The sequence below is a fragment of the Amphiprion ocellaris genome, chromosome 5 (genome assembly GCF_022539595.1).
Source record: "Amphiprion ocellaris isolate individual 3 ecotype Okinawa chromosome 5, ASM2253959v1, whole genome shotgun sequence".
In the NCBI taxonomy this organism is placed as follows: domain Eukaryota; kingdom Metazoa; phylum Chordata; class Actinopteri; family Pomacentridae; genus Amphiprion; species Amphiprion ocellaris.
Genome location: NC_072770.1, coordinates 34,218,207 through 34,231,368, shown reverse-complemented (window position 1 = coordinate 34,231,368; position 13,162 = coordinate 34,218,207). Strand labels below are relative to the sequence as shown.

At 39.9% G+C, this 13,162-nt stretch overlaps 1 protein-coding gene across 2 annotated transcripts in view; it reads left to right on the top strand.

Moving 5' to 3' along the window:
• vgll4b (vestigial-like family member 4b) overlaps nucleotides 1–13,162 on the top strand; it is a 44,172-nt gene that overhangs the window by 16,447 nt on the left and 14,563 nt on the right. Inside the window, exons 1-2 of one of the 2 annotated variants that reach the window (XM_023261701.3) lie at nucleotides 3,969–4,459; nucleotides 10,434–10,665. In XM_023261701.3, the coding sequence (XP_023117469.1) occupies nucleotides 4,378–4,459; nucleotides 10,434–10,665 (314 nt within the window). In that variant the 5' untranslated portion in view covers nucleotides 3,969–4,377. Of the gene's footprint in view, nucleotides 1–3,968; nucleotides 4,460–10,433; nucleotides 10,666–13,162 lie in introns of those variants that run through there. The other variant, XM_023261702.3, reaches the window with a different exon arrangement.

The window sequence follows — 13,162 nt, the reverse complement described above, 5'->3', positions numbered from 1 at the left end:
AGAAATCCATTTAAAACAAGGCATAAAAATGATTCTGTAACGTGGGCAATTAAATACTTCAAAATTAGGAAAAGGAGCAGGAAAAGATTAGAAATGCAGAACCAGGTCAATCTTTTTTTTAAAAACACTCTTCCATCAGCGCACTGTCTTTTACTCTGCCAGTGTTTGTGTCACAACAGCAGAGTGTGTTAATGAAGCATTTGGATGAATCACCACCTGGGCTATGCAGTGTTGTTATCCAGACACACCCTCTCTCTGGAGAAGCCTGAACCTGTTCAGAGACACCCAACACTGCAGGAGATTAAGTAGGTCTGGTAGCGCCTTGTCCTCATAGATTAGATAAATAAATAAGCAGCCAGGAAATAAAGGGGGAAAATGACACGAAAGCAGGAAAGGCTGGCTGTGTACTCGCATGACTAAATGAAAGATGGGTGTACTAATGGATCCTCTACTCATTTAAACTGCAGACCTTTGTTAGTTATTACTAAGCATAATCCAAACCTGATTACTAGAGTCTAACTCAAAGGGAAACGTAGAAGGACAGAGAATAATCTGTAAACCAGCTCACGTCTAGTAGTAGCTTGTTATTCATTGGTGAAATTATGCTGTCAGGCAATACCTCACAGCGAGCTCCTGACACTTCTGACTCAGGCTGTGGAAACAGTGAGGAGAAAAGGTTATTTCCACAGTAGGCTAAGCTGTGTGTAACAACTTGTCCCTATGGAAGAAAGAGGTGGAATTTCACCAACTTGTTGTGTAACCATTAATCTCCTTAGTATACTTATTCATCTTATAGCGCCCCAGGCCGGAACAAAGACACTGTGTTCGAAAGGCTGTTTGTCTTAATAAGTAAGTTCAGTTTCAGATTTCTGTGATGACTGCAAGACAGGTGTGTATGTAAATGTAAATGTAGCATCCACGGAGAAATAAAGCCAGCAGTAGCTACATTTAGTTTAATAACCAGCAGCAATGAGATGGATTCATGTGCACTGGATGTACAAACATTTCTCATATGCGGTTACTGTTAAAAATAAACTAGATGTTTGTCCTCTAATTTAATTTTGTGGTAGCTTTGTTTGTGTTTTGTAGGAGCACGAGTACTCCACAGAGTAATCCTTGTTACAACACTGTGTTGTCTAATTCACTATGTTTGATACACAAATTCTGTGCAAAACCGAGGAAGAGAGTCTGACACAGACAGTCAGCATCTAGAGCACTTGATGTGACATTTTAGCAATCTTTGACAGTCTTAATAGTCCAAGAAGATTTTGGAGAGTTATTAAGTCTTTCTCTGCCAGTGAATAGCTTCATTGAGCTGCCTCAGCACATTGTCAAGGACTCATTATAGTGTCTGATAGAGCTGCTGTATTGAATAGTTTAAATATTACATCCTTTTGTTCTCTGTCTGACTCACCAGCTCCACCACCTGTGAGAGTTAATCAGGATTTTAAAAGCTGCTTTTACTTAATAATGTACATGCAGTCTAGATACAAGCAAATATACCTGCCCTCCTATTTGGCTGCTGCAGATTTTTATTTTTTAGTTTTATGTCTCAAAAAATATTTTAACCGTACAAATTAATTTACTAATTAAATCCTTGGTTGAAAGGTGAAGAGGTCACCTCTCTAAATAATTTAGGTTCTTTTAATGTATGTGCACGAAGAATCCAGAGTTTTAGCTGCTTAGTCAGTCCGCCACTTTGGTTCAGACTGAAGTATCTCAGGACTTTTGGTTAGATTGCCTCGGAAATTGGTACAGATATAGACAGTCTCTGGAGGGTGAAGCCTACCTGAGTTTTCCTCCAATACCGCCACGTAATTGACTGTTCTGTTTTATAGTGAAATGCCTTGAAAATTGCTGGATAGAGTCATAAAAGCCTAGCAGCAGGCCACTGTTCTCAATTATTCAGTGAAATATTATCTTTATCTACTAGGTGCAGATACTCTGTTGTCTGGATAAAGACGAAATCTATTGTTTCAATGAATCCAGTATATACACTATCTCTTGGCCAAAGGGTCTCAAAGCCACAAGGGAGCAGTAGTCTGTTACTGTCTGAGAGTTTGTATGCACAGATGCAACGTCCCCAACGTTCCTATTCCAGCTTGGTGGCTTAAAACAGTGCAGTATTTACTGAAAGGTTGTGACATGGAAAAATCTTGATCTTAAAGCATTCACCAGCTGAATTTTAAATTCATGCTACAACTTTTTGTACGTTGTCACACACTAGCAGACAACAAAGTGTGAGCTGACAGCAAAGCTCAACTCTAGGCCTCATACTTTCTGCCTTGAGTTGAAGCCTTTGAGTGAGATGTAACCTGCAGCAGCAGCTGTAGCACTGAATGGACTCTGTCTGAACTCAGCCTTTTGTGTGTGAAACTGGAAACAATGGCCGTCCAATGAGACGAGGACTGTTCCTTATTCCTGAGCCACCGTTTGGGGGGGGGGTGTCTTTGTGTGCGTGTGTGTGTACAAGAAACAATGGGGCTGGTGTTCGGACTGATGTGGGTTTGTGAAGCAGGATGAAGTGGGTGTATGAGTATGTTTATGTGGATGCACACAGTGTTTTTTGCAGTTAGCTACGTGTGTTTGGGAGCTGGGGGGGTGTAGTTTTTCCGCTAGTTTAACCTAGTGCTGATCAGTGTTGCTAGAAGTTAGGAGAGGCCTTTTTTAGCAAGTTACAGATTAGTGAAGAAGCCATAATTTCTGTGCTGAATAGTGTATTATAAATATACATACTGGTGCTTTTCAGCTGCACAAAGACATAGATGTAAAGGCAAATCCACCAGCATTAAAGATGTATTGCTTGTTTTTCTTTTTACATATTTTGTATTTCATTATAAATAGAGAACACTGTAAATTTCATTTTGACTTCTGTGTGGCACCTTTTGAATTCACAATGACGTCTCACAGTTGCTCAGTATTTCGCCTGAGCTCTAAATGAAGCATCTTTTTTTCCCGGCTTGTCTGTTTGCAGGTATGTGTCACCCGAAAACACACACATGGCAAGTGTGTGTTTGTGTCTAAACTCATACCGCCGCACCCTTCCCATTGTGTTCCCACTCAAATCCCCCTGAGGAAGTTGCTCTCTGCTCTTTCCACACAAGCTGTATAATGTATTGACAGGAATATTCACGTTCTATTCATCTGTCACGACGAAATCTATTTCGTCTTTTCATCCCATTTGCCTCCTGCTTTTTTCACATTGGTTTATTAAGGGAGAGAAAAATAATCTAGGTGCAACTCATGTCAGGCACCAGGGGGCAGGAGAGGACCTCTGAAAGTTAGGAGACTCCACTGGGACACAGTGAAGTTTGTTTTTCCTTCTCTTTGTAAAGCAGCCACAGAAAAATTACAAGCAGTTCACATATTGCATGTAGAATATGTTGACTATTTAATCTATTCTAATAATATAATCCAAGTGTACATTTTTCGTGTTTGTGTACCCTTTTGAAGGAAAAAAGAAAAGTAAAAATTGTGATAGTATATTGTAACTAATACATTATAAATAGTTGTTAAAAACCATTTTAGATTGGTTGGAGACCACCATATTTGCTCATAGATAAAGGCTCACAAGCAGAATCACTTGTCATTTATTGTTGTACCCTTTCATTTTATGATTTTCTCCGAGTCTTTCAGCAATTGTTTTTCCTTACGGACAGTTTATAGAGACCTATCAAATTTTATAGGTGTCGATGATAAGGTTATAGCGATTTTTATGTACTTTTATAGCAACTTTCATTTCCTCAGTTATCACCTTTATGTTCCTTTTGGGACTTGACGTGCGTCGGCTGTGAGAAATCTTTGACGTGTTTCATATCCTTTGGCAGAACTGCAGCAAGGGGGACTGGATATACTCTACTAACTGTATTGTATCCTCCCTGCAGATTTAGTATGGCACTGCTGCAGCTTATTGGGGTTTCTCTCTGCCCTCTCGTTCTCTCTGGACGCGTTTGTAGAGGCTGATCTTGCGCGTAAAACATCCGTGATATTTGAGGCGCTCCGGGGATTTAGCGAGCATGCCCAGTGCGCCCCTCTCCGCCCGCAGCAGAGGAAACCACTGGTGCAGTAGGAGTCATACCAAGCATAGCCTGCGTGTCAGTGCAGTCGACTTACAGCTGGCTGTGAGGACAACTGACGCTACTCTTTTTTTTTGTTTGCTCTTTGTCACCGCTATACCCATATTTCAAAAAAAAAAAAGTATCCAAACTAATTGATAATAACCGCGAGAACTTTTTCCGGGGTTGTTTAATTGCCGGGGTTTTGTAGAAAACTAGAAGTTGGAGGCTGGGCCTTTAGCTTTTTGACCGTCGCTTGAGAGGAGAAGAGAAAAAAAAAAAGCTGGTCTTTTTTGTGGGGGTGAAAATAAAAGCTCGATAAATGCTACTAACGAAAATGGACCTGTTGAACTACCAGTACCTGGACAAAATGAACAACAACATTGGCATCCTCTGCTACGAAGGTAACCGGGAGGGTTTGTGGGCGTTATTACGGTTGTTTTTAAAACTTCGACGCGGCCGCGACCGTTACGCTGCCAGTCAACGTTAACGGCGTAGTCCGGTCTGAGTTTGCTCTTGAGTTAACGTTACATGGCTAGTTAGCTTCACACCAGCCCATCAGATGAAAGTTGTGTATTTTAATTAATTTCCCATAGTTTCATGAACACGTGACTCATAAGTGTCGACTTTAACAGGTTTTTGCTTTTCAGCGGATTAAACTGGATGCCAACGTACGTTACGTACCAACGTAGTTAGCGTTAGCGCTAACTGTTTCTATGTGCTCGTTGTCTGAAAGACTGGAAATGCATTTATCAGCCTGTCTTATTGTTTTCTATGCTATTGACAGCTACTCCTAAAGAAAAGTGAGTTAAAAAGTTGTGATTACAGTCTGTGAGCCATGTGTTAATGTAATGTCTCTCCCATGCCTGACTCATTGTATTACTAGTTACACAGCCATTCTGACTCTTCTCTCCACTATTTTGCATTCCTAACTTTGATATTTCTGGGTAAATGTCAGCCTTTTAGAGGAGTCACATTATAATGAAGTCTTCAGGATTTGCGTCTGTCTTTTTGGTTTGTCTTTTTTTTTCTTTTTGTGGACTACAAGTTACATCTGGCATTAGCAGTTTAGGATTTTAAAGTTGTGTCATGAAAGCAGAGTGTTAGTCTTCCATATCTTTGCACAGTCGCTGACTTTGGGAGTAGTGTTGCTCCCCTTCTCTGCTCGACTGTTGTGTCAGGAGTTGTATTATCACCCAGTCTGTCTGGGCGCTATATGCAAGTTCTTTCTCTGTCGCTGGCCTCTTCTGCAAAATACAGGATCAACTCCAGCATGAGAAAAACGCAAATAATTTCACCAGCATGTTTGCAACCATCCAGTTGCATTTTTCAGATTTTGACATTAACATCAACTAATGATATCATTCACTAATATAGAACTGTGACACATGGCCTGGGAGAAAAAGTGTAGGATTCTAAGTAGTAGTCTAGGGCGGTAACTGTTTAGTAATCTTCATCTAATTTTGACTAATATAAAATACTAAAGCTGCAGCAACACAAAGGCAAAGCATTTTCATAATAAACTGGTCAGCAGGCTTTTCTTCTCGAGGTTTTTGTCCCTCTTTGCTGTAAATTAGCCTGTACTGTTACTGTACCACAGTCAGCAGCTCCCCACTTTACGTATCACGTAATCAACTTGTAATAGTACTCCTATTAAAACTGACTGAAGACTTGAAAAGAGGCACATGATTAATACTGAAATGAGGTTCTGTGTTAAGGTTGTTTTTTACTGCAACTACCAGCAGCACAAAGAAAATGCTTTTTTGTGCGTGCTTTGGCATGTGATTAGGCCTCTGTCCACAAAGTTGTATTTTTGTCTGTTTCTAATGCTTTGCTGAAAAATGTTTGGGATTGCAAAAATTCTTATTTGCCAATTTGCAGGTGATGGTGAAATTTTTGGGACAGTTTCTTTTTTTAAAAGATCACATGTCTGTGCAGTAAAGGTGTAGCAGATAAGCCTGCCACTGGCCTGGGACTGATGCCAGTTAGAATGGAGGTTGTCTTGTGTGACCACGGAGCTTCATCTTTCTCAGGTTTCATCTTGTCTATCTCTGTGAAGAAAATTACAGGAGTGAGGAGGGGAGGGAACAGCTTGTTAGTGGTATTTTTATACTTGTATATCCACTGGCCATCCCTTTTACAGGATGAATTTGGTAAAAATGCTTTATTTCTGTCTCTGGAAACATATCTCTGCAGGATTGGCCAATCTATTTGTTTTTGCTGTGTTTTTTTTTTTTTTGTGTCTGTTCTTTTTAGCTGACTGGGCTTAAATCTGACTCCATCATGTGCCTCATGATAAGAAAACAAAGATAAAAGAACAGAAAAAATAGCCTAGCAGTAAAAAGAGTCAAAGAAAAGCCCCCCGTGTTCAAACACGTTGAGCCAAGAAAAGGGTTGGAAGAGCTTTGTGAAATTGTGGGTGTCCTGACTTGTTATTATATGCATGAGCACACCTCCTTGAATACACTTCCCGACAAACAGCCAAACACAAGCTCATACTGGTATGCTTTTCTGAGAGATTTTGCACTGTTCAGACACTGCTGTCATCATTGACATTTAATAGTAAGTGCGTATAAAATGGTAGGTGTGTTCATACGTAACCTATTGAGAAATGTCATGACATAATTGAACAAACATACAGTTGGATGCTTTTGAATAATTATATTAATGTAATAATGGATTGAAGTGTTTGGATAGTTTGCATTATCCCAACTTCCCCAGTATCTGAGGTTTAATGATTTGCTTAGTAGATATTTCAAAGGGCACGAGGTAGCAGACAAGCATTTCATTGTTCCCATAAAAAAAAAAAAAAAAAAAAAAAAGCAAGTGGAGAAAACAGTTTCTTTGATTTGACTTTGGTGTTTATGCACTTTAGTAAATTGAAAGGTTGACATTATTACAAGTTTTTTGATCGGGTTATGGAAAGACAGAATTGGACCTTCACTTAATTTATTAGTCTGGTTAACGTCCTTGTGAATGGAAGAGTGACAAACTATGAATTTCATGCAAAGTGATAAATTGAACTCAACTAAATGTATAATGACAGTTTTCAGTTACTTACTAGCACTAATAAAATCATATATTGCAGTTCGCCTTGAAGTGATGGCAATTGGTGCTTAGAGTGCCAGGTGCCATAGCAACACAGGATGATTAGAGTCGAACCATATTGTCACACAAAAACATACAGAAAGGCTTTGAATCATTTCCTATCAGCTCACTGATGACATGTGACATTATCAACAGATGATGCTGAATTTCCTTGCAACATTGTAAGTGGCTGCTAACTTTAGGTGTCAATTTGCAATGCTAATAAAGCGTAATCGCTCCCATTTAATTTCACATTTTGTTTCCCAACCATATTAATCTGTGCCATTGGTTGTGCCATTTAGGGAATGATTGCTTTTTGGTCAGCTGTGTGAGTGATTTGCTTTCAGACTTCGTGGCAGGATATGCATTATAAGATTGCACTTTTAATGTTTTAGGGCTACGTCCCTCGATTTCCTGTTTGTTCATCTGTCTCCCTCTCTCCTGCTCTCACTTTCTGACTCTGTAAAGCTGCTATCGGTTGTAAGGCGGGCAGTGAGGGGTGCAGGGGAATGCTGACCTTCTCTTTTTGCTGCTGAGCAGGAGAGAATAGACAAGGCTGAAAACCTCCGCAAAGCCATGTACTTTTGTCAACCTCTTTCTCTTTTTCTCTGTCTTTCTTGCTCTCCCTTCAGAGATCAAACCACTCTAACATTGGGTTTAAAAGTTCAGCTCATACAGACAAGAACTTCTGTGGAAGGACTTTTTTTTGGTGTGTGCGTCCTTTTGAAAATATAAAATCTCTATGGACTTAGATAATAAAGGCAACCCAGAAGGCCAAGTTCAGGTTACCAGGAAACTCAGCCAGAAATAACTACTTTGCTGTTTTGCAGAGAGAGAGAAGACATGCTAGGACTCATCTTTTTTAAGTATCAGAAGGGGGTAAGAGTGAAATGGAAATGGAGAGAGAGAGAGGTTCATCTCAGTTTGTAATCCAATCTCATCCTGATTCCAAGCTGTTTGAAGTTGTATCAAGAGAAATAGGCTTTGATCATGTGGACCTAATGAACTGAGAGAGCAGAGAGGGGAAAAGACAGAGCAGAGTTTTCCCTCTGTTATACTGCAATCTTTCCACTGATTGTCTGCTGGTTTATTGGAAAACAAAATTAAATTAATACACGTTTTTTTTTTCCTATAAACTTCTGTAGTCATTATTTTCTTAGATGTAGCATATAAGCTGTAACAAATTTCCTCATATAGCAGAGCATGTTGTCTTGTCAATGATCATGTCAGTACTTTCTTTGTTCTTATGTCTTTTGATTTGAGAGTAAATTGCAGAAAATTGCACAAATTGGTACTTTCTAGCTTTGTTCTTCTGTCATTCTGTCCCATTTCTGGATTTTTGTTTTGCCTGATGCTTTGCAAAAGTCCTGGTTAGTAACATTTTTATGACTTAAAAAAACACCCCTCCAACATTTTTACTAATAAAAGTCTGTCATGGGGAAAGTGGCATGCTTAACACACATTGGTTTCAGAAATAAAGCTGCACATTCAGTTGCCAGTTTATATGGTATCACTAATTAAGAAATAATAAAGTCTATCTGAATGTTTAGTTTTCCTTGACACTGCGGTGCAAATTGCTTCCTGCAAAATTAGTGCGGTTGAATGATGTATGACTGTTACATTTTAACCTTCTGAATTTAGAATTTAGCCCAGGGCCACATTTTTTTTTTTTTTTTTTGTTTAGATCACTGCATTTAACTGACAACTGAGTATAGTGTTGCTCAGGTTCAGCGTTGAGTAGGAGTTAGGTCAACAGTTTTTGACTCCACACGGTCAAATGTCTTACTTGTTTGCAGGGGAAACACTCACAGATTCACCCTTTGTAGAGCGCTTCACTCACTGATAAGCTATTATGTGTCCTGGATCGTGATTGGACAGTGTAGTGCCACAGTCTCTCTTCTTTTGTTGCCATCCCTCTGCCCTGCCAAAAACAATGATGTCACCCTTGTTACCATGGTGCACAGCAGGGCGAGCAGGAACATGCCAGAGAGAGAGAGAGAGAGAGAGAGGAGGAGCTGCTGTTGTATTTCAGAAGCTCTACTAAAACTAAATATACATAGAGGAATAGATATTTTATTACATTATAAAGTCTTTTCACTGTGTGTGTGTGTTGCTACTTTTCGAATGACTTGAATGACATGATTTTCAGATGAGTTTATACTAGTCAGATTTTTTTGACCTCATGCTACCAGTAGTTGCACAGAGTAAGAATAAACATTTCTAACAGTTTAAATGCTAAAATCTTTCATGCACTGCTACTCAGCACTTGCATTGGGTTCTGTTTGATTCAACGACACAAATGCAGGCAAAATATAATTCTCCAAACTATAATCAACACTTAATTTTAATATTGTTTGTAATATAGAGTAATTTGAAATGGAGCAGCATCATTCAGTTGGTTCAGGGGTTTAGTACCCAGTGGTGGTAACTAATTAGTTTTTTAATATTTGAGTAGTTATCGAGAAAGCTGCAAGAATGAGAGTTTTAGTCTAGGCCCCATGTTTTGTTTGGGAAAAGTCAGACAGATACATGGGGCTAAAGCAGTGGAAAGTCCCCGTACTGAGACAGAGCCAGCGGTAGTTTTCCTGATTCTCTCTTGCTTTCACTCCCACTCACTGACAACTCTGTAGGCCCTCTGTATATCAGGACAAGGCTGCAGAGAGAGAAATAGTTCACACCACACACACACACACACACACACACACACACACACACGTTTGCGGAATCCATCCCCAACTATTTCTTCCAAAACATTCCTAACCAGATACTCCCCTTCTTATGCCAGAGGTTTGTGCCTCTCTCAGCAAACTGAATAAGTCAACAAAATCCAAAGTTTGAGCTGAAACACAACCTGTACAGTGAAACACTGGCATAAAGTAGTTTTTGTGGTCAGCTTGTTTAAAGTGGCAATACAGTTACCTTCTTAAAAGTACTATAATTTTGACTAATCATCATAATTTACGTTTATTTTAAGGTAAGGCTCGAAGTGTATGTATGTGAGTGGACAGCAGCTGCACAACTGTTAGTTCATTCTCAGCGATTTAAGAGACTGCCAGAAGTATAGTCATCTGTTCGTTTGTATATTCCAGTTGTTTGATAACAGTTTCTTTTTTTGTTTTGCTGATGCTTAATCTAATCTTCTTTTACTCTGTCTGTTTATGTAAAGGTGGAGTTCACCTGATCTCTGACTTAGATTGACTTCTACATCTCATGCTCTGGAATAGAGGTTCAACATTATTAATATCTCTGTCTCTTCGTTTTTTTGTCTCCCTTGCTGTCTTTCCTCTTCAGGTGAAGCAGCTTTGAGAGGGGACCCCAGACTCCAGTCCCTGTCCCTATCCTCCTCTTCCTCCTCTTCCTCTTCGTCGTCATCCTCCTCATCTTCCTCCTCCATCTCTAGCCACAGGACAGGTCCTCCTCCCATCAGCCCTACCAAGAGGAAGCTAAGTGGAGACCAGGGGGACAGCGACATGGACGAAAACGAGCATGTGGCAAAGATGAGTCGACTGTTTGCTGCACAGCTGTGAGTAAAAGTAGAGCAACACACTCATTTGTAGTTGTAGGAGTGAGAAGCTTTTTCCACACATTCTTATTAAAGACCGTTATGGTGTACCTTGACAATGGATCAGTTTTTAAAAGACACATGCCTAATTTCCTCAGATCATAGAAAAGTATGAACTTCCAGTTTTCTTTCCTGTTCATCTGTCTTTCACAGTCTGTTGGGCTTTCTTTCTCACACGAACATTTACCAAATACATATTAACAAAACTCAGAGTATTTAAAAGAAGCAATTTTTACATGTGTTTCTGTTGGCCATGTGTGCAGCTGTGCACAGGCAGGCTGTCTCAGAAGTCCCAGTTTGGAGTTTTGCGGTTATAAGGAATGTGTAACTCCAGATCTTTGGAAGCTGAGAAACGGCGACTGTGCAACAGAGAGATTACTCACGTTGTTCCCACATTCCCACTTCCAGAGATTCCAGAGATTCTGGAGTGCTGGTTGGTGGTGAAAGACTGCTGAGGCTGGGGGCAGTGGAGTCAGACTCAGTCATGACTGACTCAGTCATGGGACTAAAGCCATTGCTATTTATTGCAGACAGGGTCAGTGAGGTGTTAGGTAGAACTGTGCAGTTCTACGTGCATGGTAGTCCTTGCCAGTATGTCCAGATAGAGACATTACAAGTAATGTGAAATACTTTTATCCCACTTGATGCTTTGAGGTGACAGTGTAACACTGTAGATGATGTAGATGATACACTGGATACACTGGAAGCTTGAAGAGTGGAGCCTAATTACGAGCAGTGTGCAAAGGATCTACAAACACAAATGCTTGTGCCAATGTACACAGTCATATACAGGCATGAGCAGGGACACTCCACAAGCTGTGGTGTTGAACATTTAACATGGAAATTGCAGTGGATTGCAATGGTCAACCAGAGCTGAAAGGTCTACATGTCCATAGGGGATTCTCAAATCCCTCTTATAGTATAATCCACTGCCCTGCCAATTATCAGCATGGTTGAGTTTACCTCAGTACTCTACATTGTATCTAAACAGACTTCTCTGCAGTCACACTACTACAATCTTCACTGTTATATGTTTAGTGATTGTCAGGGTAGTGACTGTGCAGCATACTGATAATGTGAGAGGTTTTTCCAGAATGGGTCAAAGGCTTTTACTCAGTGAGTCTCCACAATACAAAAGTAATTGCAAATGTTGTATAATGTTCTTTCGCCTGTGTGGCATGGCAGGGATGTACTGGGTTACAGGTAGGCGTCTAAGACTTTTGAATCAAGTTGTTCTGGTGGCACAGGGGGAAAGGTCTTTGTTCCTTCATCTTGTGACCATCTTGGGCTCACATAACAAAGGATTAGTTTGTGTGCCTTGACATTTATGCGGAGTCATCTTGTTTTTGTTATGGATGTGTCAGTAGTGGGAGAATTAACAGTATAATCTGCGGTGAAACCAGGCAGTAAATCTATCTTCCACTTGGAATATTCTTCTGTTGTCTCAGTTGTTTTCACTCTGTTGGAGCCATTATATATGCACCATGCGGTTAACTTCTGCATGCATTGATAAGCAAATGCTCCCACTTGTGTATCACAAGTTGAATTTTATTTTGTAAGTCGTGTCTGCCAGAGTACAATAGGACTTATTGTCATATCAGCTTTCAGTTGATGTCGCAACTTCTTGCCACAGCTCCTACATGCAACCATTTAGTTTAGAGTTACGTTGTAAAACTGATACAAAAGTCTGTGATGTTTAAGGCTTTTCAGCCTGCTCATTGAACCATGATTATTTCCTAGACGTAAGCCATAATCCCTTTATTTAATCTTCATTAGAATTATGACCTTGAAGTCATTTGACTCTTGATGCTGTAGGGTAAACTTTACCCAACATAAGTCAATTGCTAGTTGACTGGCTACAACTTGAAGACAAATGCAGAGCTTACTAATTCACAAAAATATATTTTTTATCCTGGAAACCTAGTTCCCTTACGGGTTGTCTTAAGTGTCTTTTTTTAGTAATTTAATTTGAGGCTTCTCGGGGGGCATTCTCTCCCTGGCAAAGGTAACTGCTGAGCAACTTGTAGAAACCTGTAGTCAGAGTCAGCCTCTGAAGAGTTTACTCCTAGTTTTAGCTGTTCTGCCTGTTGAAACAACAGTGATTATACTGAAATGGAGAATGATGGGTTGTTGTTACAGAAAAGGTTAAACTAAAAATAGCATGTAAGAACACCCTCCACTGAAAACAATGTAGAACACTTGACAGTCATTACATTTTTCTGTTTCTTTAAACTCGCTTGTCAATTTTAGGGATAGTGATTAGGCTTGATTTTTAAAGAGTTGGACTTGGTTCTTGGGAAACAGCTCGACAGAAAACCAGAAAATGGACCCATGCCACCCCCACCACATAAACACGCGGTTCAGATGTCCAGAGATAGTTATCAATCCATTCTAGCCAGTGGCTTTTACTGGCTGCTTCTATCTGTGTAGCTTTGTCTGCACTGATTGCTCTGCTGAA